The sequence below is a fragment of the Triticum urartu genome, chromosome 5A (genome assembly GCF_056163025.1).
Source record: "Triticum urartu cultivar PI428250 chromosome 5A, HENAU_Tu73, whole genome shotgun sequence".
In the NCBI taxonomy this organism is placed as follows: domain Eukaryota; kingdom Viridiplantae; phylum Streptophyta; class Magnoliopsida; order Poales; family Poaceae; genus Triticum; species Triticum urartu.
This window is the reverse complement of record NC_141877.1, coordinates 571,053,329-571,079,683: the sequence shown is the minus strand read 5'-3', so window position 1 is coordinate 571,079,683 and position 26,355 is coordinate 571,053,329. Positions and strand designations below refer to the sequence as shown.

General features: G+C 49.2%; 1 protein-coding gene across 1 annotated transcript; it reads left to right on the top strand.

The window, feature by feature from the left end:
- The first annotated feature begins 2,107 nt into the window (after positions 1-2,107).
- LOC147972960 (uncharacterized) lies at positions 2,108-2,743 on the top strand. Its single transcript, XM_087523950.1, has one exon. It carries the CDS (start codon positions 2,108-2,110, stop codon positions 2,741-2,743), a length of 636 nt encoding a protein of 211 aa, XP_087380076.1.
- Positions 2,744-26,355: the final 23,612 nt, after the last annotated feature.

Genomic DNA, 26,355 nt, shown 5'->3' with positions numbered 1-26,355 from the left:
CCCCGACCGAGCGGAGAGAGACGTGGATGACCCCGACTTGGGGGCGGCGTCCTTGGAGGAAAACGCCGAGGGAGGGGGCGGTGCAGTGGGCGGCTCGGGGCTCGTAGACAGCTTCGAGGACTGGCCAGACAAAGACGCGGGGGAAGTCGTCCCGCGTCGCCAACTAGGGTCCAACCAGCAGGGCGCGAGCTCGTCTGCCGCGCCGGCAGCTCGAGGTGGTGCGCGCACATGGCCACACCGAGCCTGTTCGGCAGCCGGCCGAAGAAGCCCAGGGGCTCGGCCGCGGCGACCAAGCGGGATGAAGCGGCCACGAAAGCCAATCGCTTCCGCAAGTCGGTGAAGGAGCCGCAGCTGGTTTCCGCGTAAGTACTGTCTTCCTCTCGTACTTTCTCCTTTCTTGCTGATCTTGTCTGAGCTTCTTCGCCTTGTTTCCCTTGATCTAGAGACCCGCTCTCTCTTGAGAATTCGGCCGCCGCCTCCATCGTGGGTTCGGCGGAGACTTCCACCACCACCCGACGGATCGATCCGGCCGCCGACCTCCGGGAGGCGACGGAGTGGAACGCGCGGGAGGCGCGCGAAGAGCGGGTAGCCGCCTACCTGGAGAAGGCGGAAGCAGATAGGGCGGAAGCCACCGCCCTGAAGAAGGTGGCGGAGGACGAAGTCGCCACTGTGCTAAAGAAGCAGGCTGAGGAAGCCGCGCGCCGTTAGTCGGTGGTGTTTGTTGTGCCCCTGAACTCTGCGCCGCCGCCACCGGAGTTCGTGGCGCAGACTAGGGAAGCCGGAGGCGAGCACCCTATCATGGAAAGGGACAGCGGCGACATTGCTATGCCGGATGTGATCGTGCCCCCGCCACCTCCTTCTGAGGAGGCGTGAGACAAGCAGCCGGCCGACCCGTCGGCGCCACCAGCCGGAAATGAGATGGTAACGGGCCCGACTCCTGGGGTCCGCACAACCTTACGCCGCCGGCTCGCAAAGGCGGCCTCGGCGCCGCGCCCATTGGAGTCCAGCACCGCAAGCTCCTCGATCCCGGACACCGAGGCGACCAGCGACGCGCCCACTGGGTGGGTGCGGGGAGGCGGGACGGGCCCTCTGAACTAGGCGATTCTGGACGTTCAAGCCAAACTCCGCGCCGAGGACGACACTCTCAAGCTCTGCAACAAGGCGTTACCGGAGTCGCGAGAGGCCATCCGGGTATACTTCTTGCTTCTTTGTTTTTAATTCTTGTAATGCTTCATGGGGGCGCGCCAGCGCACCCACTGGGTGTAGTCCCCGAGTTGCGGGCCGGCTGCTGAGCAGGCGGCCCGGAACTCTAATTAGCGAGCTCCAAGCACTAATATATTTGCTACAGGATTATCATAACCTCCGTGCAGCCGCCTTCAACTCCAGAGTCCAGGAGTTGGATCAACGGGCTGCCAACTTGTCAGAGAGCCAGAGTAAGTCTTCTTCTTTCTCTATGGGGGCGCGCTGGCGCACCCGCGGGCTGTAGTCTCCGAGATTCGGGCCGACTGTTGAGCTGTCGGGCCGTATCTTCCTGGCAAATTCATCTTTCTTTGCTGATTGTTGTCGTCTCTTTATTTTTCTACTTCTTGCAGAGGCCAATGCCACCCTTCAACGGCAACTTGGTGAAGCCAACGCCGCGCTTCATGTCAAGGAGGTGGGCTGCAGCAAGCTGGCCGAAGAGCGCGACTGGCTGGTCGCGCGACTGACGGAGCAGGCGGAGCTTCTCCAAAAGGCTTAGAAGGAGGCGGAGGACAAGGAGGCGGGTCTTCTTGTTGAGTCCGAGATCGAATGCTCCGCCTGGACCGACAAGGAGGCGATGCTGTCGGACGGCTTTGGCGAGATCGAGGATATGGTCGACGGTAAGCAGCCTTCTTTACTCTTGTTTTAAACTGCCGGCCTCTGATCAAGCCGGCTTCTCTTTTTTTCCGAGTCTTTGCTTTTGGTCCTGGCAGACTTCTTCCCAGGTCACTCTGGTGCCGCCAACCAGGCTATCGAGGCCGACCACGAAGGATGAAGGGCAGAAGGCGAGGAGATCGCCGCCAATGCCCCTCGCACTCTTGGCGAGTAACTTCTCAGCATCCAGGCTCATCTTAGGCCGACTCATCGGATGTTGCGCCGCCATCAACGTGTCAGCGCCCAGGCAATCGCCGCCCTGTGGCCTGACATGCCGGCCCCACGCACACCCAGCCGGACTGCCGACTGGCTGGATGTGGCGGCTGGCCGCCTTGAGGCGTGGAAGGGCTCCTCGGCCCGGGCCGGAGCACGTCAGGCCTTGGAGTTCGTCAAGGCATGGTACCCTGGGCTAAATCTAGGCCAGTTGGCCATGTTCCGACAGGAAGCCCAGGAGGAGCTGGTGGCAGTGGAGGGCGAACTCGTCAAGCGGGCGGCAGCCATCACCGAGTACACCGACACCGGCATCTTCATCCCGGAGCTGGCCGAGAACGGCGCCGAGGTGCCGCCAGAGTGGTTTGGGCTGAACCCGGAGGAGGACGAGGACTCGGCTGAGGTGATCGACTCCAGCGATGAGGGAGAGGACGAGGAGGAGGAGGAGGAGGGCGAAGAGGAGGCGCCAGAGGTCGGAGTGGACAGCCAGCCTCAACTCGACCGTGCCTCCAGCAACGGGCCACGCCCGAGCAAGCCGGCAGCTGCTGAAGGAGACCAAGCAGAGACCGACCAGCCGGCCACTCGACCAGCTGGCGCTACCGACTCCACCATTCCGTCGAACCTGCCTGCTGCTTCCTAGGCTGCCACTTTACTTTTATTTCTTCCTGCTTATTAGTTTCAACACACTTTGTTAACTTCGCACAGTTCCACCAGTGGGGTGTATTTCAAACTTATGTTGGATGTCGGCCAAGGGCCTTTTGATGTGTAAATATCATATCCGAGTCCTATCTTTCCTTGCTTTCTGCTCTTTTGGCTTTTTCCTTTGCCGCCTTCCCTTGGTTGTCGTCTTGCCAGCCGAACAGTCGCTCTGCGGACTGTGGCTGGGTCAAGTACTTAGCCACTTTCGAGAAGGCAAGTACTTAGCTGGCTAGAGTTTTCTTGGCAAGTTAAGTAGAAACCGGCCAGCCGGCTGCTTTGACAGCCGGTCAGCGAGGTGGGAAGCCGGCTTGGACTATGTTTATACTTTCGGTCCTTAGCCATTTTTCATGTGGTCACCCTTTCTTCCTTAACTCCTGCCGACCGAATAGTCGCTCTGTGAGCTGCGGCTTCTGGCGGGAGAAGGCTTGGGTTGCAACACATTACTTGTCCGGCTGCAGGAAGCATTTCATAGTACAAGGCGGCAAGTCCCTGGGTCGACTGGTCGAGCCCGGCGCCAGACGGATTAATGAAGTAACACAAACGACATGTGTAATACTTGTCTTATAGATAAAGGAGGGCAGTCCCCGAGCTCTTCTCGGGGGACCTGGAGTCTTCGTATTTAATACAAAAGTCAGCGTGATACATATTGCTTTTTAACTATAAAACCTTCGAAGGAGATTCGCATTCCATGGACGCTCCGTCTCCCTGCCGGATTTGTCTCTTTTGCATGGTTGAGGCTTCTGAGCGTCGATGAGGTAGTAGGAGTCGTTGCCTAACACCTTGCTGATGATGAAGGGGCATTCCCAAGGTGCCGAGAGCTTGTGCTGGCCGGCTGTTCGCTGGATCAGCCAGAGCACAAGGTGTCCTTCTTGAAAAGATCTTGGCTTGACCTTTTGTTTGTGGTATCAGCGGAGACTCTGCTGGTAGATGGTGGACCGGCTGAGTGCCAACAACCGACCCTCTTCTAGCAGATCGACGTCGTCTTGTTGTGCTTCTTCTGCCTCCTCTTCGGTAGACATGGTGGCTCAAGGGGAGTCAAATTCTATGTCCGTCGGGATGACGGCTTCGGCACCGTAGACAAGGAAGGAAGGGGTGAAGTCGGTTGATTTGTTCGGGGTTGTGCGCAGACTCTAAAGGACGGCTGGCAGGTCGTCGAGCCAGCAGCCGGCCGAACGCTCCAGAGGCACAACCAGTCGGGGCTTGATGCCGGATAAAATAAGGCCGTTTGCTTGCTCCACCTGGCCGTTTGACTTCGGATGAGCAACGGATGCTAGGTCCATTTGGATGCCCTGTGTCGCGCAGAAACGGGCCAAGGCGCCTTTGGCAAAGTTTGTGCCATTATCAGTGATGATGCTGTGTGGTATGCCATGTCGGATGGTGATGTCGGAGATGAAAGTCACAGCAGTCGGACCATTCAATTTCTTGGTTGGTTTTGCTTCTATCCACTTGGTGAAGTTGTCCACCGCGACAAGCAGATGAGTCATGCCACCTCGTGTTGTTTTGAATGGTCCCACCATGTCCAGGCCCCAGACAGCAAAGGGCCAGGCAATGGGGATAGTCTTGAGTGCAGAAGCTGGCTGATGAGGCTTGGAACGGAACTTCTGGCACCCTTTGCATTTCTGGACCAAGTCTTTGGCGTCTTCTAGAGCAGTCGGTCAGAAAAAACCGTGGCAAAAAGCTTTGGCAACAAGTGCCCTTGAAGCCGCGTGGTGACCACACTCGCCTTGATGGATATCTTTGAGGATTGCTTGGCCTTGCTCCAGCTCCACGCAGCACTGGTAAACACCAGTGACGCTGCGCCTCACATGTTATCTGTTGACGATTGTGTACGCTGCTGCCCGGCGTTGCACCTGCCGGGCCGAGATCTCATCAGTCGGCAGTTTTTTGTTTACGAGGAAGTTGAGGATGGGGTGGGCGCACGAAGGTGTTGTAATTTCTTCGATTGCCGGGACTGCCACTTGCACGAGGGTGGTTGGGCTGGGAGGCGGTGGGTTGGAGTCGGCCACCGCTTGGTGAATTGATGAAGTCCCCGAGCCGACTGTCGCAGTCCCCTTGTCAGGCTCTAAGGTCCCAGGGCCAGGTGCGACTACTGCAGTCCCCGGGCCGCCTGCCGAAGTTCCCGTGCCGGCTGTTGGGGCTCTTAAGTCGGATCCAACTGCTTCGGGAGCAGCCGGCACAAAGATGGAATCTGATTCTGGCGATGGCTTGACGAACGTCTTGAGGAGTCGTTGCAAGGCGACGCCGGATGGTATTGCTTGCCGGGTGGAGCCAATTCGTGCCAAGGCGTCGGCTTGCTCATTGTCATTTCTTGGCACGTGGAGGAACTCGCACCCTTCGAAGTATCCACTGAGTTGTTGTACGAGGAAGCGATAGCTGGCCATATTTGCATCCTTGGCGTCCCAGATGCCTGATGACTGCTATGCCACCAAGTCTAAGTCTCCATAACATAGGATCCGGCGAATGCCGAGTTCCTTGGCAAGCCGGAGCCCGTGAATGAGTGCTTCGTATTCAACAACATTGTTGGAGGCGGCAAAGTGAATTCGCAGCGCATATCTGAGCTTGTCGCCCTTGGGAGAAGTGAGGACGACGCCGGACCCAAACCGGTGTGCATTTTTGAACCATCAAAATGCATCCGCCAATGGGTGAAATCTGGCACTGGCGGCAAGTACTGGGTCTCGGCCCAGTTGACGAGGAAGTCGGCCAGTGCTTGTGACTTGATGGCGGTGCGAGCCTGGTAGTAGATGGTGCAGGGGGCCAAATCTATGGCCCACTTGGCCACTCGGCCCGAGGCATCTCGACTTCCAATAATCTCGGCAAGCGAAGCTGTGCTGACCACAGTGATTGGGTGCTCTTGGAAGTATGGCTTCAGCCTCTTGGCAGCAAAGTGCACGCCATAACACATCTTCTGATAGTGGGGATAGTTCTGCTTGGAGGCGGACAGTACTTCGCTCAGGTAATACACCGGCCTCTGGAATTGTAGGGCTTTGCCTTCTTCTTTCCGTTCCACCACTATGACTGTGCTAACCACCCGGCTGGTAGCGTTAATGTAGAGCAACATTGGCTCCTTAGGAGTCAGGGCCGCCAAGACAGGTGGGGCGGTCAACATTTTCTTGAGCTGGAGAAAAGCTTCACCCACCTTGTCGTTCCACTCAAAAAAAGCAGTCTTCTTCATGAGCTGGTATAGGGGAAGAGCCTTCTCACCCAGCTGACTGATGAAACGGCTGATGGATGCCAAGCAGCCGGTAAATTTTTGCACATCCAGCAGTCGGGTGGGCACTTCCATCCTTTCAATGGCCTTGATCTTCACAGGGTTGCACTCTATGCTGCACTCTGAGACTAGAAAACCAAGAAGCTGGCCGGCTGGCACCCCAAAGACGCATTTCTCCGGTTTGAGCTTGATCTGAAATCGGCGCAAGTTTTCGAAAGTCTTCACCACCACATCATCCACATAGACATGAGCGTTTCTGCCAAGTTGCTTGAGGAGACATTTTTGCATGAAACACTGAAAGGTGGCGCCGACATTTCTTATGCCGAACGTCATGGTCAGGTAGCAGAAGGCTCCGAATGGCGTGATGAAGGCGGTCTTCATCCTATCGGCCGGGTCCAGCTTGATATGGTGATACCCGGAGTATGCATCCAAAAAACTCAACAGCTCGCATCCGGCTGTAGAGTCAATCACTTGGTCGATTCTTGGCAGAGCAAATCGGTCTCTGGGGCATGCTTTGTTGAGGCTGGTATAATCGATGCACATGCTACACTGCTTGTTCTTCTTCAGCACTAGGACTGGGTTGGCCAACCGTTCTTGAAAGAATACTTCCATGATGAAGTCGGCTGCTAGAAGCCGGGCTATCTCTTCTCCAAAAACTCTTCTCTTCTCCTCTGACAGGTGACGCAACGGCTGCCGGACTGGCTTGGCATCAGATCGGACGTTTAGCTTGTGCTCGGCGAAATCCGTCGGAACACCTGGCATGTCTTTAGGGGACCATGCGAAGATGTCCCGATTCTCATGGAGGAAATCGACGAGCTCGCCTTCCTATTTACGGTCAAGGTTTGCACCCATGATAGCGTACCTCTGCGGGTGCTTCGGGTCCAAGGGTATCTTCTTTTCTTTAGCCGGCTTGAATGAGCCCTCGGCTTCCGACTCCTTGGGGTCGGGTGACATTTCCGGCTGCTTGCCTACCATTGCCACAACCCGGTCAAGGAGCCGTTTTTCAGCAGCGATCACGACGGACTCGGCTCTAGCCGGCTACTCTCTGCTGTGCAGGCGGACAACTTCTTGTAGTCCGCGGCTATGGTCATGATTCCCTTGGAGCTCGGCATCTTCATCTTCAGGTAAGCATAATGGGGGACCGCCATGAACTTGGCCAGGGCAGGCCGGCCAAGCAGTGTGTGATAAGGGCTCTCAAGGTCCACCACCTCAAACTAGACTGGCTCTCGGCGGAAATGAGTTTTGTCCCCTAAGAGGACATCTATCTGAGTCTTGCCGATCGGTGAGCAGGAAAGGCTAGGAACTATGCCATGGAAAACATTCCGACTGGGCTGAAGGTGTCTCTACTTGATTCCCAACTTCTCCAGGGTATCTTTGTACAGAATGTTGATGCTGCTGCCGCCATCTACCAGAACTCGGGAGAAGCGAGCTACTCGCCTCTCTGCGGTGAATGTCGCATCCAATACTAGAGCATAACAGCCGGGATTGGGCATCACCTCTGGGTGGTCAGCTCTGCTCTAGCTGATGGGCTTCTCTGACCAATGCATGAATTCTGGGTCTCGGACGCTACTGCGTTTACTTCTTGTTGCTGCTGCCGCCTGCTGCGCCTGTCGTGGGCCATGCTGGTGAACACGACGTAGGCTCCATGCTCTTCAGGATAATCATCTTGTATGGCCCCGACTGGCCGAGCCGCCGGCTGCTGTGGAGGAGGAGGCGGCGGGCCGGCAGGCGGAGTGGGGTGGAGCCCATCACCCTTGGCTATCCCGGTGAGCCAATGACACTTCCAAGTTGTATGATTGGACGGCCTCGCACCGCTGTGGAACTTGCAGGGTGCATCGAGACTCTACTCGTACGAGAAGGCGGGCAGCCAGTTAGGCTTGCCGCCCTTCTGGCGTTTGGGAGGAGGGTGCCCTTCTGGCCGTTGATCTTCGACTGTTGCCACCTGCCGGCTCGTGGGAACCGGATGCATGGCCTTTGTGCTTGTTGTCGTTTGGTTGTTGCCGCCGACTGGCGTCGCCAGCTGGGGTCCGAGGGGCTTGGGGGGCCACCTTGCCCGACACATTGACTTGAATCTCCACCTTCATGGAGGAGTCGGCCGTGGCGTACTTGTCTACTATGATCAGGAGTTCGTCAAGGGTCGCCGGCTCATCGCAGAGGAGCTTGTGCTTGAGGAGGGTGCCCTCTCGGCACCCGGCAGTGAAGTACTCGATGGCCTGCACCTCGTGCACGCCCTCGCAAGAGTTGCGCAGCTCGGCCCAGCGTGTGAGATAGTCGCGGGTCGACTCATTGGGGCCTTGGACGCACAGGGAGAGCTGGCGAGGCTTGGGCAGCCGCTTGTACATACTGGTGAAGTTGCGGATGAATGCATGCTTCAGTAAAATCAACCCAGCTGTTGACGCTGTGGGGCTTCAGGCTGTTCAGCCATGTCCGGGCCGTACCCTGGAGCATGAGGGAAACGTACTTCACGGCAACGCACTTGTTGCCGTTGGCGATGTTGACAGCTGTGGAGTAGTCGACCAGCCAGTCCTTTGGCTTCACAGAGCCGGTGTACTTGGGCGTATCTCTTGGGAGAGTGAACCCTTTGGGAAAGGGCTCATCTCGGATGCGGGGGCCAAAACAAGGCGGACCCCAGCTCATCTTCCTCTTCTAGCGCCAGGGATCGATTGAGGCGATCGATCCGATGGCGAGCATCGTTTTCTCTGATTCCTTCTCAGCGGCCAAGGCGGTCGCCGAGTGATGGGTGATCAACAGGCGGCGGGGAAATGCGCCTCTCCCTGCGGGGAGGAGGAGGCGGGCCGCCGTCTCGCCGCCACACTGTTCTCAGCCGGCCGTCTTGGTCGCGCTCAATGGTGACGTGAGTCCGACTGCTGCTGGCAGCCGACCCCTTGTCTCTTCTATCACGGACGCCACTAGTCAGCGTTCGGGATGTCGCGCCTTGACCTCGGCGAGGTGGCGGGTCATCGTTTCGCGAGTTGGGCGCTTCGGTGTGGCACCCAGCATCTTGCTGCTCAGCAGCCGCGTCGAGGAGCTACTGAACTCGCTCTGTCATGTGGCGACGCTCGTCTCCCTCAAGCTTGTCTAGCTCGTCCACTGCCACCTGGGCAGCTCGTATGTTCTCTGTAGGCATGGCGTAGATGGGACGATCTGTCCCAAACATGCTGGGGATGGTCGCGCCACACTGCCGGACCAAGCCAGCCCGGCTAGACCCACCAGGAGCTGGCGTGCCGCCGACAGCACGGTCCATCTCCCGCTGGTAGGCCTCCGAAAGGCGTCTCATGCTAGCCAACCGGTTGGCGCTCTCGACGAGCTGGACATGGAGTGCTTCCAGTGTCTCGGCGTCGGCGTCTTCCGGGATTGGCCCAGCCAAATCTTGCATTGCCATCTGAAACAGGTCCTGGCCACCTTTGCCAGATTGCTCGCCATGGCTGATCACGAGCACCTCCGTGACGGTGCTGCCGCCGCTGTCCGCGCGAGGAAGTGGCTCATCATAGACCACCACATTGGAAGGGAACGTGTCGAGCGAAGCCATGTCAGTGTCGACCAACATTGGGTCGGTGGAGCCAACCGACTCCAAGTCAGCAGCAGGCTCGCTGGCGACGTGGAGCTGATCGAGGAGGCCCATGAGGCGGCCTTCAGGGTCATTGGTACCCGCATCAGACGCGGGCTTGTCGAAGAGGCAAATCTCACCAACAAGATCGGCGAGGCAGCTCGCCGCGCAGGCAATCTTCGCTCCATGCAGCGCGTCGGCGCAGACGCCGTCTGGCGTGCCGGGCTGGCTGCGCTCGCCAGGAAGGAACAGGGTTCCCGTCCAGAATAGGTTTTCGGGAGATGGTGCATCTCGCCCCACGGTGGGCACCAAATGTCGGGCGTTGGGTGTGACATATGCCAATGGATGGCTTATCATGGTGGGAGCGAGTAGAACGTCGCCGGTGCCTGGAAGCGGGATGAGGCGTAGACACGAACACCGGTGTACTTTACCCAGGTTCGGGGCTCTCCTAGGAGATAACACCCCTAGTCCTGCTCTATGGGGTCTCCGCATGATCACTAAGGCGCAAGTGGTACAATGGTGCTCCTTGAGCTGTTTGCAAGAGGTGGAAGAAGGCAGGCACGCTCTGTCCTCCTCTAGGTGTGAGTCTAGTCCTAACAGGTCCGAACCCTTTGCATGGGTGCCCTGGGGGGTTTATATAGGCCTACCCCCAGGGTACAATGGTAATCCGGCCAGGCATAGGGCCCGGCTGTCAGTCTCTCTGGTCGCCGGCTTCTCCACCGACTGCTGGGGCCCGCCGCCTGGTGGGCCCCGCCGGCTAGTCTGGTACAGAGCCGACAGGCCGCCTCCGCCGCTCGCGGGTCTTGCCGACTACGGATTACTGTAGCCGTGTTGCTAATGACGCGTGCTTGGTCAGGGAGGCGTGGCTACAGTCTTGCCTCCTGGTGGGAGATCACTGTAGCCACTCTGCATCTGGTCTGGTTAATGGCACGTGGGCCCCCGAGGAAGGGTCAGTCCGGCTGTTGGGAGCCGGCCTCCCTCGGGTCCGACTGGTGTGTCCCCAGCCGTCTTTCGGGCTCTCGCTGACCGGCAGGGCCCACCATCTTCGGGTCGTACCGACAGGCGGCAGTGGGGACGGTACTTCTCCTAACAGGAGTGACGTCAAGGGCAGAGTGGCAACAGTGCCATGCCGGGCGGAGATCTCCGCTGGTCCGAGGCACTTTGGCCACGCCCTCCCTGGATTCGGGGGGGATGGGTTACCCCGCGGCCATACTCGGTCTTGTCTCCTTGATGAGGGCGCAGACTTTGAGGGCGCCACGAGCCGACTGCTAGGGGTCGGCCTCTCTGGAGGCCGCTCACTAGGAGTCGGCCTGTCGTGATGTCGTCTTCTGGAACTCGGCCGCCTTCGGCCAGTCGGCCACTCAGCCAACCGGCCGCCAAGAGGCGGTGATCTATCTTGACGTCTTGAGGGGCGCAGCCAGCCCCGTTGTCTTGAAAGGTTCAGGGGCTCGGGTTAGGCTACCCGTGGCCCATTACTCCGATAGCTACGTTGTGACGTTTGGTAACACACAAAGTGTTCCTCCGGTATTCGGGAGTTGCATGATCTCCGAGTCATAGGAACATGTATAAGTTATGAAGAAAGCAATAGCAACAAACTAAATGATCATCGTGCTAAGCTAATGGATGGGTCAAGTCAATCACATCATTCTCTAATGATGTGATCCCATTAATCAAATGACAACTCATGTCTATGGCTAGGAAACTTAACCATGTTTGATTCCATGAGCTAGTCAAGTAGAGGCATACTAGTGACACTCTGTTTGTCTATGTATTCACACATGTACTAAGTTTCCGGTTAATACAATTCTAGCATGAATAATAAACATTTATCAGGATATAAGGAAATATAAATAACTTTATTATTTCCTCTAGGGCATATTTCCTTCACTTATGCATAGGGGTTGGCACACGTTTTCGTCTTGACTCTCCGGTAGAAACTTTGGGGCGCTCTTTGAAGTTCTTTGTGTTGGTTGAATAGATGAATCTGAGATTGTGTGATGCATATCGTATAATCATACTCACGGATACTTGAGGTGACATTGGAGTATCTAGGTGACATTAGGGTTTTGGTTGATTTGTGTCTTAAGGTGTTATTCTAGTACGAACTCTAGGATAGACCGAACGGAAAGAACAGCTTCGTGTTATTTTACTACGGACTCTTGAATAGATCGATCAGAAAGAATAACTTTGAGATGGTTTCGTACCCTACAATAATCTCTTCGTTTTTTTCCGCTATTAGTGACTTTGGAGTGACTCTTTGTTGCATGTTGAGGGATTGTTATATGATCTAATTATATTATCCTTGTTGAGAGAACTGTTGGAACTATGCCCTAGAGGCAATAATAAAATGGTTATTATTATATTTCCTTGTTCATGATAATTGTCTATTGTTCATGTTATAATTGTGTTATCCGGAAATCGTGATACATGTCTGAATACATAGACCACAACATGTCCCTAGTGAGCCTCTAGTTGACTAGCTCGTTGATCAATAGATGGTTACGGTTTCCTGACCATGGACATTGGATGTCGTTGATAACGGGATCACATCATTAGGAGAATGATGTGATGGACAAGACCCAATCCTAAGCATAGCACAAGATCGTGTAGTTCGTCTGCTAAAGCTTTTCTAATGTTAAGTATCTTTTCCTTAGACCATGAGATTGTGCAACTCCCGGATACTATAGGAATACTTTGGGTGTGCCAAACGTCACAACGTAACTAGGTGGCTATAAAGGTGCACTACGGGTACCTCCGTAAGTGTCTGTTGGGTTAGCACGAATCGAGACTGGGATTTGTCACTCCGTATGACGGAGAGGTATCTCTGGGCCCACTCGGTAATGCATCATCATAATGAGCTCAATGTGTCTAAGCAGTTAGTCATGGGATCATGCATTACGGAACGAGTAAAGTGACTTGCCGGTAACGAGATTGAACGAGGTATTGGGATACCGATGATCGAATCTCGGGCAAGTAACGTACCGATTGACAAAGGGAATTGTATACGGGATTGATTGAATCCTCGACATCATGGTTCATCCGATGAGATCATCGTGGAACATGTGGGAGCCAACCTGGGTATCCAGATCCCGTTGTTGGTTATTGACCAGAGACATGTTTCGGTCATGTCTACATGGTTCCCGAACCCGTAGGGTCTACACACTTAAGGTTCGGTGACGCTAGAGCTATTATGGGAATTAGTATGTGGTTACCGAATGTTGTTCGGAGTCCAGGATGAGATCTCGGACATCACGAGGAGTTCCGGAATGGTCCAGAGGTAATTATTTATATATTGGAAGTCCTTGTTCGGTCGCCGGAAGTGTTCGCCGGGAGGGTCCTCCTGCCCCGGAGGGCCCTATGGGCTGAATATGGAGGGGAACCAACCCCTAGGTGGGCTGGGCGCCATCCCCCCTAGGGCCCATGCGCCTAGGGTTTAGGGTAAACCCTAAAGGGGGGCGCCCCCCTTGGCTTGGGGGGCAAGCTACCTCCCCTTGGCCGCCACTGAGGGAGTCCTGGAATAAGGGGTCCTCCGGCGTTCGACCTGCTATCCATGGGCCGGACTGATGGGTTGTGAAGACATGAATGCCGAAGACTATACCTGAGTCTGGATTGGACTCTCCTTAGCATGGAAGGCAAGCTTGGCGACCGACTATGAAGATTCCTTCTTATGTAACTGACTCTATGTAAACCCTAGATCCCCCCGGTGTCTATATAAGCCGGAGGGGATAGTCCGGAAAGGACACATTCATTACCATAGTCATATAAGCTAGGCTTCTAGAGTTTAGCCATCATGATCTCACGGTAGATCAACTCTTGTAACACCCATATTCATCAATATCAATCAAGCAGGACGTAGGGTATTACCTCCATAGAGAGGGCCCGAACCTTGGTAAACATTGTGTCCCCTGTCTCCTATTACCATCGATCCTAGACACATAGTTCGGGACCCCCTACCCGAGATCCGCAGGTTTTGACACCGACGTTGGTGCTTTCATTTAGAGTTCCACTATGCCCTCGACGAAGGGTTCGATGGCCCCGTCAATCGTCTATAGCGACGCCGTCCAAGGAGAAACCTCCCTCCCAGACAGATTTTCGTATTCGGCGGCTTCGTACTATGGGCCAACTCGCTCGATAATCTGGAGCAGATTGATAGCTACGCCACTGGCCACCAGGTCAGATTTGGGACCTGAACTACGTCGCGGATATCCATGGAGACCTAATCTTCAATGGATTCGAGACCGCGGCGATCGTTCCCCTTCGCTCCGAGGAACATGAATTAAATCTGCCATCGGATCACATCCAGGAGATGGTCCCCGTTGCTGTAACGACCTTAGAGCCAGAGCAGATCGTGCCATTCGAAGCCACAGAGTCCGCGGCGTTGGAGCCGCACACGGACTCGGCACCTCGCGATATCTGCGTCAGTAGAACTCTGGATTCGTCTCCAGCTATAAATTCCGGGCCATATACGCTCGTGGACACTGAGCTAGATCGGTTATCGATCTTTGAATTCAGTGCCGCAGACGTCTTTCAGCATGCACCCTTAGGCGATGTGCTAAACTCTTTAAGGAACCTATCATTCACGGGAGGCTCGAATCCGAACTATGTCCGGTTCGAACTAGGGGCTAACGATGGAGAATTTTGCTTCCCGCCCGCCACCCACTTCATAGCCACCATCGAGAATTTAACCGACATGCCCACCACTGGCTCCGCAAACATTGATGGCCCAGACAACGACGCAGATAAAGAGCAAGGATAAGATCCGCCAGTCATCAGGCGCAAAACGGCCACCCCTTTACATGACGTGAACATGATCGATAACCCACAAGTATAGGGGATCGCAACAGTTTTCGAGGGTAGAGTATTCAACCCAAATTTATTGATTCGACACAAGGGGAGCCAAAGAATATTCTCATGTATTAGCAGCTGAGTTGTCAATTCAACCACACCTGGAAACTTAATATCTGCAGCAAAGTGTTTAGTGGCAAAGTAATATGATAGTAGTGGTAATGGTAGCAAAAGGTAACGGTAGAAAAAGTAATATTTTTGCTATTTTGTAGTGATGATAACAGTAGCAACGGAAAAGTAAATAAGCGAAGAACAATATATGGAAAGCTCGTAGGCAATGGATCAGTGATGGAGAATTATGACAGATGCGGTTCATCATGTAACGGTCATAACCTAGGGTGACACAGAACTAGCTCCAATTCATCAATGTAATGTAGGCATGTATTCCGAATATAGTCATACGTGCTTATGGAAAAGAACTTGCATGACATCTTTTGTCCTACCCTCCCATGGCAGTGGGGTCCTAGCGGAAAATAAGGGATATTAAAGCCTCCTTTTAATAGGGTACCGGACCATAGCATTAACACATAGTGAATACATGAACTCCTCAAACTACGATCATCACCAGAAGTGGTCCCGATTATTGTCACTTCGGGGTTGTCGGACCATAACACATAGTAGGTGACTATAGACTTGCAAGATAGGATCGAGAACTCTCATATATTGATGAAAGCATAATAGGTTCAGATCTGAAATCATGGCACTTGGGCCCTAGTGACAAGCATTAAGCATAGCAAAGTTATAGCAACATCAATCTCAGAACATAGTGGACACTAGGGGTCAAACCCAAACAAAACTAACTCGATTACATGATAAATCTCATTCAACCCATCACCGTCCAGCAAGCCTACAATGGAATTACTCACGCACGGCGGTGAGCATCATGAAATTGGTGTTTGGAAAAGTAGATACGATGGAGACGTATCAACTCCCCCAAGCTTAAACATTTGCTTGTCCTCAAGCAGTTCAGTTGACAAACTGAAAGTGATAAAGAAAAACTTTGACAAACTCTGTTTGCTCTTGTTGTTGTAAATATGTAAAGCCAGCATTCAAGTTTTTAGCAAAGATTATAGACTAACCATATTCACAATAACGCATAGGTCTCATGTTTACTCATATCAATGGCATAATCAACTAGCGAGCAGTAATAATAAATCTTGTATGACAACACTTTCTCAAAACAATCATAATATGATATAACAATATGGTATCTCGCTAGCCCTTTCTGAGACCGCAAAACATAAATGCAAAGCACCTTTAAAGATCAAGGACTGACTAGACATTGTAATTCATGGTAAAAGAGATCCAGTCAAGTCATACTCAATGTAAACTAATCAGTAATGAATGCAAATGACAGAGGTGCTCTCCAACGGGTGCTTTTTAATAAGAGGAGGATGACTCAACATAAAAGTAAATAGATAGGCCCTTCACAGAGGGAAGCATGGATTTGTAGAGGTGCCAGAGCTTAGTTTTGAAATAGAGATGAATAATATTTTGAGCGGTATACTTTCATTGTCAACATAACAACCAAGAGATGGCGATATCTTCCATGCTACACACATTATAGGCGGTTCCCAAACACAATGGTAAAGTTTATACTCCCCCTCCACCAACAAGCAGCAATCCATGGCTTGCTTGAAACAACAAGTGCCTCCAACTAACAACAGTCCCAGGGGGAGTTTTGTTTGCAATTATTTTGATTTGATTTGCATAAAGCATGGGATTGGGCATCCCGGTGACCAGCCATTTTCTCGTGAGTGAGGAGCGGAGTCCACTCCTCTTGAGAATAGCCCGCCTAATATGGAAGATACGGAAAGCCCTAGTTGATACATGAGCTATTCGAGCATACAAAACATAATATTTATTTGAAGGTTTAGAGGTTGGCACATACAAATTTACTTGGAACGGCAGGTAGATACTGTATATAAGTAGGTATGGTGGACTCATATGGCATAACTTTGGGGTTTATGGAATTGGATGCACAAGCAGTATTCCCTCTTAGTACAAGTGGAGTCTAGCAAAGGACTGGGAAGCGACCAACTAGAGAGCAACAACAGCCATGAACATGCATTAAAGTCAATGAACATTGAGTGCAAGCATGAGTAGGATATAATCCACCATGAACATAAATATCGTGAAGGCTATGTTGATTTTGTTTCAACTGGATGCATGAACATGTGCCAAGTCAAGTCACTTAAATCATTCAAAATAGGATACCACCCTATCATACCACATCACAACCATTTTAATAGCATGTTGGCACGCAAGGTAAACCATTATAAGCTCCTAGCTAATTAAGTATGGCATAAGAAACTATGATCTCTAATTGTCATCGCAAACATGTTTATTCATAATAGGCGGAATCAGGAACTATGAACTAATCATATTTACAAAAGCAAGAGAGGTCGAGTTCATACCAGCTTCTCCCATCTCAATCAGTTCATCATATATTGTCATAATTGCCTTTCACTTGCACGACCGAATGATGTGGATAATAATAATAGTGCACGTGCATTGGACTAAGCTGGAATCTACAACCATTCAATAAACAGGAGAAGACAAGGCAATATGGGCTCTTTTGTCAGATCAAAAATAATGCATATAAGAGCCACTTCAACAATTTAGTTATGGTCTTCTCCTATCGACCCCCAAAGGAAAGAAAAGAAATAAAACTATTTACACGGGAAAGCTCCCAACAAGCAAAAGAAGAACAAGAAATCTTTTGGGTTTTCTTTTTAATTACTGCTACAAGCATGGAGAGTAAACTAATTAAAAGCTACAACTATTTTTTTGTTTTTCTTAAGGTTTATTAAACACACAAAAAGAAAGCATAAAAAGGAAAATAAACTAGCATGGATAATACACTGAAAAAGTATGAGCACCGACATCTAGCAATGAGTGTGTGAACATGAATGTAATGTCGGTGAGAAATACATACTCCCACAAGCTTAGGCTTTTGGCCTAAGTTGGTCTATAGCCACGGCTGGCCTGGCGGATATCCAAAGTTGTAACTAGGGTCGTATTGTGATGTAGCAGTCATTGCATCGTGGGCTGCAGCTTGGAGGTGAGCTATCTCAGCTCTCCTCTTATACTCTTCCGCCTCCTCTCTGGTTATAAAATATGTTCCTTTTGCCTGAAAGTCAAAGAAAGTAGAAGCAGGGAGAGCGACGTGATAGGTGTGTCGTTTGTCAAAGATTAGTCGGTACTGGAGGAACTGATCATTCCTCTCAACAAACTGATGACGAACCATAGCCTCATAACCCAAATAAGCATGGGCCAACTCAATGTCATCCTCACGTATGGTTACACCAAGAAAATTAGCTATGCGGGTTGCATAAATTCCACCAAAGAAATCTCCATTAAATCTATTAAGATGCAACCTACGTGCAACAATGGCTCCCAAATTATAAGATTTATCTCCTAACACAGCACTCCTAAGAATACTGAGGTCAGGGACACATTTGTGACATGATTCATCTTTACCGTTAAAGCATCTACCTATGAAGAGAGCAAAATAATGTATAGCGGGAAAATGAATGCTCCCTATGGTAGCTTGTGTTATATCTCTAGATTCCCCCACAGTTATACTAGCAAGAAAATCTCTAAACTCAGATTTGCGAGGTTCATTAATACTACCCCATTGTGGAAGTTTGCAAGCTGTGGTAAAATCCTCTAAGTCCATAGTATAAGAATTTTCATAGAGATCAAACATGACAGTTTGAGAATTGTGTGAAGATGAAAATTCAAACCTCCTCACAAAGGAACTGGTGAGATAGTGGTACTGACGACACTTTTCTTCCTCGAAGCTCACAAGATCAGCATTACACAAATATGCGTTAAATTCTTCCTTAATTCCTGCTCGATCCATGAAGTCCTCTGAAGGCCATTCACAAGGCCGCACTGGAGCATCCCTTGGTGGATCATCATCAGCATCACACATTGCAAGCCTGGGTCCTTGCTTCCTTGAAGAACCACCTTGGTACATTTTCCTAAACATATTTCTCCCTCTGAAAAATTTCTGAAATTTTTAGTAACTTCAAAATAAAAAGTAAACCAAACTCAACAAAATTGATAGCAACTACTCCTACAAGTGCCTAGAGCCTATATCATGCATCAAAACTACTTTTGACCATATAAATTTGACATGCAAGCTCAAGAACAGGGTCACCTAAGCAGCAAAAATATGCAATTAATAAAGCACTAGAACAAAAACTAATTGGACCAATGGAGGAGTCACATACCAAAGAGCAATCCCCCAAAGCAGTTTTGTGAGAGGTGCTTTGAGTAAGGAGATCGAAAATCGTAGCAAAATGAGCTAGAACTCATGCTTGAGCTGGATAATGGTGTTTGTGGGAGGAAGAAGGAGTGTATGGGTGCAGGAATAAGTGGAGGAGGACCACCATGGGCCCACAAGGTAGGGGCGCGCCCAGGGGGGTAGGGCACGCCCTCCACCCTCCTGGCTAGGTGGATGCCCCCTGCTGTGTTCTCAGTGCCAAATATTCTCAAATATTCCAGAAAAAATCATATTCAAATTTCAGGGCATTTGGAGAACTTTTATTTTCGGGGTATTTTTATATTGCACGGATAATTCAGGTAACAGACAGAAAATACTATTTTTACTTTATTTAATATAAATGACAAAAATTAAAAGGAGGGTACAGAAGGTTGTGCTTTCTAACTTCATCCATCTCATGATCATCAAAAGGAATCCATTAACAAGGTTGATCAGGTCTTGTTAACAAACCCATTCCGAATAACATGGAACCGGAGAAATCTCGAATAACACTAGGTTACCTCAACGGGGATATGCACGTCCCCAATAATTAGAATATCATATTTCTTCTTGAAATTAGGTATAGGAAATTCAAAACCTCCAAAAACAATCGATGGAATTTTTCCAATAGAATTGATACTATGAACTTGAGGTTGTTTCCTCGGAAAGTGTACCGTATGCTCATTACCATTAACATTAAAAGTGACACTGCCTTTGTTGCAATCAATAACAGCCCCTGTAGTATTCAAAAAGGGTCTTCCAAGAATAATAGACATACTATCGTCCTCGGGGATATTGAGAATAACAAAGCCCATTAAAATAGTAACATTTGCATCCACAACAGGCACATCCTCATGAATACCGACAGGTATAGCAGTTGATTTATCAGCCATTTGCAAAGATATTCCAGTCGGTGTCAACTTATTCAAATCTAGTCTATGATATAAAGAGAGAGGCATAACACTAACATCGGCTCCAAGATCACATAAAGCAGTTTTAGCACAGTTTCTTTTAATGGAGCATGGTATAGTGGGTACTCCTGGATCTCCATGTTTCTTTGGTATTCCACCCTTAAAAGTATAATTAGCAAGCATGGTGGAAATTTCAGCTTCCAGTATCTTTCTTTTATTAGTAACAATTTCTTTCATGTACTTAGCATAAGGATTCATTTTGAGCATATTAGTTAATCGCATACGCAAAAAGATAGGTCTAATCATTTCAGCAAAGCGCTCAAAATCCTCATCATCCTTTTTCTTGGGTGGTTTGGGAGGAAAAGGCATGGGTTTCTGAACCCATGGTTCTCTTTCTTTACCATGTTTCCTAGCAACAAAGTCTCTCTTATCATAATGTTGATCCTTTGATTGTGGGTTATCAAGATCAACAACAGGTTCAATTTCTATATCATTATCATTGCTAGGTTGAGCATCAACATGAACATTATCATTAACATTATCACTAGTTTCATGTTCATTACCAGATTGTATTTCTGTGTCAGAAATATAAATATCATTTGGATTCTCAGGTGTTTCAGTAATAGGTTCACTAGAAGCATGCAAAGTCCTATCATTTTTCTTTTTCTTCCTTTTAGAAGGACTAGGTGTATCTATATTATTTCTCTGAGAATCTTGCTCAATTCTCTTAGGGTGGCCTTCAGGATGCAAAGGTTCCTGAGTCATTTTACCATTTCTAGTAGCCACTCTAACAGCAAAATCATTATTCTTACTATTCAATTCGTGGAGCAAATCATTTTGAGCTTTAAGTACTTGTTCTACTTGAGTGGTAACCATAGAAGCATGTTTACTAATAAGTTTAAGTTCACCTTTGACATTAGCCATATAATCACCCAAGTGTTCAAGCATATCAACACTGCGTTTTAATTCTCTACCAAAATAAGCATTGAAGTCTTCTTGCTTGACCATAAATTTCTCAAACTCATCTAAGCACGGGCTAGCAAACTTAGTGAAAGGGATTTCAGCTTTATCATATCTATAGAGAGAATTTACCTTTACTACCTGTGTCGGGTTATCAAGACCATGTGTTTCTAATACGTCTCCATCGTATCTACTTTTCCAAACACTTTTGCCCTTGTTTTGTACTCTAACTTGCATGATTTGAATGGAACTAACCCGGACTGACGTTGTTTTTAGCAGGATTACCATGGTGTTATTTATGTGCAGAAACAAAAGTTCTCGGAATGACCTAAAACTTCACGGAGCAACTTTTTGGAAAATATAAAAAATACCTGCAAAAGGTGAAGGCCAGGGGGGCCACCACCTATCCACGAGGGTAGGGGCGCACCCCCTACCTCGTGGGCCCCCTGGAGCTCCTCCGACTCCAACTCCAACTCTATATATTGTGTTTTGGGGAGAAAAAAATCAGAGAGAAGAATTCATCGCGTTTTACGACATGGAGCCGCCGCCAAGCCCTAAAACCTCTCGGGAGGGCTGATCTGGAGTCTGTTCGGGGCTCCGGAGAGGGGAATCCATCGCCATCATCATCATCAACCATCCTCCATCACCAATTTCATGATGCTCATCGCCGTGCGTGAGTAATTCCATCGTATGCTTGTGTGGGGACCCCGACTCATAAGTCGTGATCACCGAATGCACGTGTACAGTGATCCCAGAGATCAATGCTCACTTAACACACAGAAGCTGAATAACAAGAGTCTTACATCCATACATACCGTCTTACATAAATTATGACCGTTATGGTCGAGTCTCAAGTATAGCTTCGCAGCGGAAATCTTCGTCGATAACTTGGACCCATGCCATCTGCCTTAACCCTACAGGCATTCTGACTAGGAAGCGTCCTAGCTCGCATGTTCGTCACCGAAGTATTCTTCATCATATCCTGTTTTTTCATGCCTGGCCAATAAAATAACCAGTGGCAAGCCAATGAGTACTTTGAATGTACTCGCAAGCAACCCATGTTTTGGCTCAAGATACAACAATGCATGACATAGGTAAATTTTTGCAGAAAGCTAATTTTGTTGTGTTATGACATGTTCAATAACTGGTAAATCATGCATCAGGAGAATTCAAGTAACCATGAGGACAGGTTACAGATATCAACATAAATAGAGTGGGCATCAACCCAACTCAATCATGTCAAGTCCTTTGACTTGACCCAAGTAGTTCTTCCCACTTATCCAAACACATACACTGGTTTGTAAACATGTGGACGTAGCCTAAGAGCAGTTACCCAACTGTCCTTGACCGTGGACACAGCTATTCGAATAGTTTTACACTCTGCAGAGGTTGCACACTTTACCCACAAGATCCGGGGAACTTCCGTATCATCCACGACCCGCGGTACCTCAAGTACCCGGGGTAAGCACCCAATCACTATCTTTCCCTAGACGACACTAACATGGAGTCCACTCGATTGGTAGTAACCCCCGTGCCCAACATTTCACAACTTAAAATTGTGGAGCCTCGCTCCCATATTCATCACATACCACTGGCACGGGGTACCAACGGTGTGTCCGGTGCCCCATAAAAATGTTCTTGGCCGCCCTACCTGGCACGACCCCGTCCCGAGAGAGAGCACCAACGCTCCCCCATCACTAGTAATGCAGGCTCCAAGCTAGTATCGGCCTAGGTAATCAATAATTCCCTTTCCCATATAAGGGTAGAGTGGTTGCGCATGTCAGGTTGGAATAACGGTCGCAACTTAAACCAATCCATTTTTGAAAGCAACACACACACTTGCCTCGGTACACCACTTCGTCATCAAGCGGTTACCCATCTCATTATCTCCCTCGGGCGTAAGTGGCACCCGATGGGGTTTTCAAAAAGTCCTTTGAAAATACTTTGTCTCCATCACCATGCATATTCCCGTCCCTTTTTGCGTAGCAACTACTTTAGCATCCTATCTACTCCCACCGGCATAACCCTCATAAGGAGGTAGGGTCATGCACAATGCAAGTATCAACGAGGAAGTAACAGAAGCAAACCATCAAAGTGGTTCCACCTCATCATGATTCCGTTGCAACAACAATATGGTGCTATATGTCATGCATAACAAGGGTTTCATAGACATGGTCAAAGGGCTGCTTGCCTGGTTCATCAGATTCTTCAAATCTTCTGGTCCATCTCCAAGTATCTCGTCTACTTCGTCAACTAACGTCAGAAACAATCATAGTAAGCAACACAACAAGGCAGAAAATAAAAGCGCTCTAAAAATATTAATTTGACTTTTCTAGGACATCTCTGGTTATATGAGAACTAACCAGAGTGGTTTCATTGGGATTGGGTCAGTGGATATTCCTGAACATTTCAATATGATGGAATCAAGGGATTTTTGGATTTGCAAGAAGTGGACAGAAATATATTTTTGAAAAATGAGCAAAGGCACCCATTTAACAAACCATGATTTTAGAAGTATCTAGGAGTTGGTTTCACTGGATTTGGAGTTCAAATGATTTTCCTATGAATTTGCAAAGTTGATAAATATGAAGAAATGGCTCATTATTTTGTGTGGTACAGAAAGTATTGAGAAAAATGTTCATAAACTAAGTTATGAACTTAGAAGCATCTAGGAATTTAAATCATGGCATTTGGATCAATTTTGAGCTCTCTGTGATTTTCTAAAGTTTATCACAGAAATGGAAAAAGGGGATGTCATAAATATTTGTGAAGGAAATGTTTCTGAAAAAATGTGCTAATTGAGCCATATGATAGATCATGATTTATGGAGTCACTAGAAATTTGAATCACCAAATTTGGAGATAATATGAATATTTGGGAGATTTTACAAATTTCTGGAAAAGAAAAAGACAAAGGAAGTGGGGGGGGGGGTTATACCTATACCGCGCACCGAGCGCAGCATAGCACCGTAGCGCATTGGGCCGGCCCAGCTGCACGGCCACGCGGCTAAGGAGGGCCACACCGAAGGCGGACTAGCATAGTACGCTTCTCTGCGGTGGAGACGGTTAAACGGGATCCCGCCTCCACTTAAACGCCGGGGCCCGCCGGCTGAGTCGCTGACCTGCGGGGCCCACCCGCAGGGTCGTCTCCTTCCTCCCGCGCCCGCGACAGATGGGATTGAGGCCGCGGTTGAGCGCCGGCCGGCGCTTGCCCCCGGCGGCAAAGGCCACCCCCGGCCAAGCTCCGGACACCGGAAGGGTCGCCGGGGAGAGGCGCGTCAGGGGGATCCCTCAGAGACGGCAGGGGATGGCCAGAGCGCATCCAGCGACGGTCGTGGCGGACGGCCCCATCAGACATTAGCGGCACTGGCACCATGAGGGACAGGACGAGGCAGAGAGGAGCGGGGAAGCTCCGTAGCCTAGCGGAGGCTCTCGTAGAGGTCGAAGGAGAGGGGGAGGGGCTCTGGTTCGCCGTAGCAAAGTGGAGGCCGACGGCGTGTAGCAACCAGACCTCAAACAGTCTGATCTCTGTGCTCCGGTGTCATCCCTGGATCAGTAATGCTGACACCACACAGTACTCAGAGGATTTATAGCAGAGTAGCAATCACACACTTATTACATCGAGTGTCTCAAAAGAGAACTTATTACAATAAGTATGGCTTAAGGCCATCTAATAACGATAACAGCGGAAGGCTTGGAAGATAAGTGAGTCCATCAACTCCAACGGCATCACTGAGTATAGAACCACGACCTAAAATTCCTTAATCATCGTCTGAAAAGTCTGCAACATTAACGTTGCAGCCCGAAACGGGTTAGCACATGGAATATGCTGGCAAGGTAACACACAGAGAGTAATGGAATGAAACAGCTATACTATATGCATATTTGGCTGGTGGAAAGCTCTATGGTTACTGTTTTGCGTAAAGCCAATTTTTCCCTACTTCAAAGGAATAAATTTATTTAACTATCATGGTGGTTGTTAAACATTGAGAATGGTTGACAGCATTCTCAATCCCAATTAAGCATCATCATTAAACATAACCCAACAAAATTAATTTAGGGTAACATGTTGAGATTCACATGATAATCCAAGTACTAGATACTCAAGATGTCCATAACCGGGGACACGGCTAACCATGATTAGTTTATTACACTCTGCAGAGGTTTGCGCACTTTTCCCCACAAGACTCGATCGCCTCCGTTTGGTTTCTCGCACTACACGGTGTTTGAGAAGACGGATGACCGAGACATAGTCTTTCAGAAGCGCTAGCACCTTACGATCGGGTAGACCGTACCACCTACATCCCCTACATCCGCTAGTCTACCACTGTAAGAGTTTGCACAACTTAGTCAACTATGCTAGAGCCCATAATAGCTTGTGGCTGCACACGGGAGTTTCTAGTATCAATAGTCTCATGATCCCTTTGAGCCTGGGTGGCGGTCCAAAAGAAAACAGGCAAGTCCTAGAATACCCAGGCGCCTCAATCCACCCAGATGTGTGTTTAAGTTGCCACCTTAGATAAACTATTAATTTAACAATCTCACATCTGTCATGGATATCACTCACCCAATCCACGTCTACTAGCATAGCATGGCATAATAAGCAAACGTAGAAGTAACTCCCAAAGGTTTGATAATAACAGGTAATAGGTACTACCTCATCTACTTCCCATCCCACAATTTAATTAGATCCTAATCATGCAATGGGTGAGGATTGATCTAATGCAATTAAACTGGGTAGTAGGAAAGGTATGATCAAAGTGTTACTTGCCTTGCTGCTGATCCGCGAAACCTAACGATTCGAAGTAACAGGCGGCGCACTCCGGTTATTCTATTGCAGACAAACAAACAAGCATACAATAAGTACTCATCTAATGCACAGGTAAAACTCAAATAAGAGATCTAACCAGAAGGTTCAACTTAAGAACTCCGGTTGGCAAAAAGAATCAAATCGAACAAAGCAACGGAAGTCAAACGGCGAAAGAAAACAACTTCGTTCTAGTAATCTGGATCTAGGGCAAATTTTATAGTAGCAAAATCTTGTTTCAGTTGGTTAAACGGATAGAGGGTTTCGAGACGAATCCCTAGGCGCTTGAATCGCCTGATTCCGATAAACGAGCGAAAAGTTATACTAAAATGAAAATCGGATCAGGAATCACGATTAGAAAAATCACAGATTTAATCTAAGAAAAAGAAAAACGACGAACGCCGAATTTTTTTTCTCTTTTTTTGGCACGGGAAACGAGGCGCGACGAACCTCGGCGGCGAAACACCGAAAAACACCGAAATAAAATCTTATTTGATTTTACTATTAAATCCTCAATATTTCTTTATTTTGGGAAAGTCATTTTATTCCCTCTCTCATATTTTTGTAGTAGAAATAATTGATGATAAAATAAATAAAATCAAATGATCCTATTCTCAAAATTTGAGAAAACTCAAATATGAAAATAACGAAATCCCCAACTCTCTCCGTGGGTCATTGAGTTGCGTAGAATTTCTAGGATCAACCAAAATGCAAAATAAAATATGATATGCATGATGATCTAGTGTATAACATTCCAAATTGAAATTTTGGGATGTTACAAACCTACCCCCCTTAAGATGAATCTCGCCCTCGAGATTCGGGTTGGCTAGAAAATAGGTGAGGATGGTCTTTGAGCAAATCTTCCTCTCGCTCCCAGGTGGCTTCATCCTCCGTGTGGTGGCTCCACTGAACTTTGCAAAACTTGATAACCTTGCTGCGAGTAACTCGGCTGGCAAACTCGAGGATCTTAATTGGCTTCTCCTCGTAGGTCAATCGTTATCCA

Coding starts and splice junctions, on each gene's coding strand:
- LOC147972960 (XM_087523950.1), top strand. CDS start 2,108: ATGTTGCGCCGCCATCAACGTGTCAGCGCCCAGGCAATCGCCGCCCTG.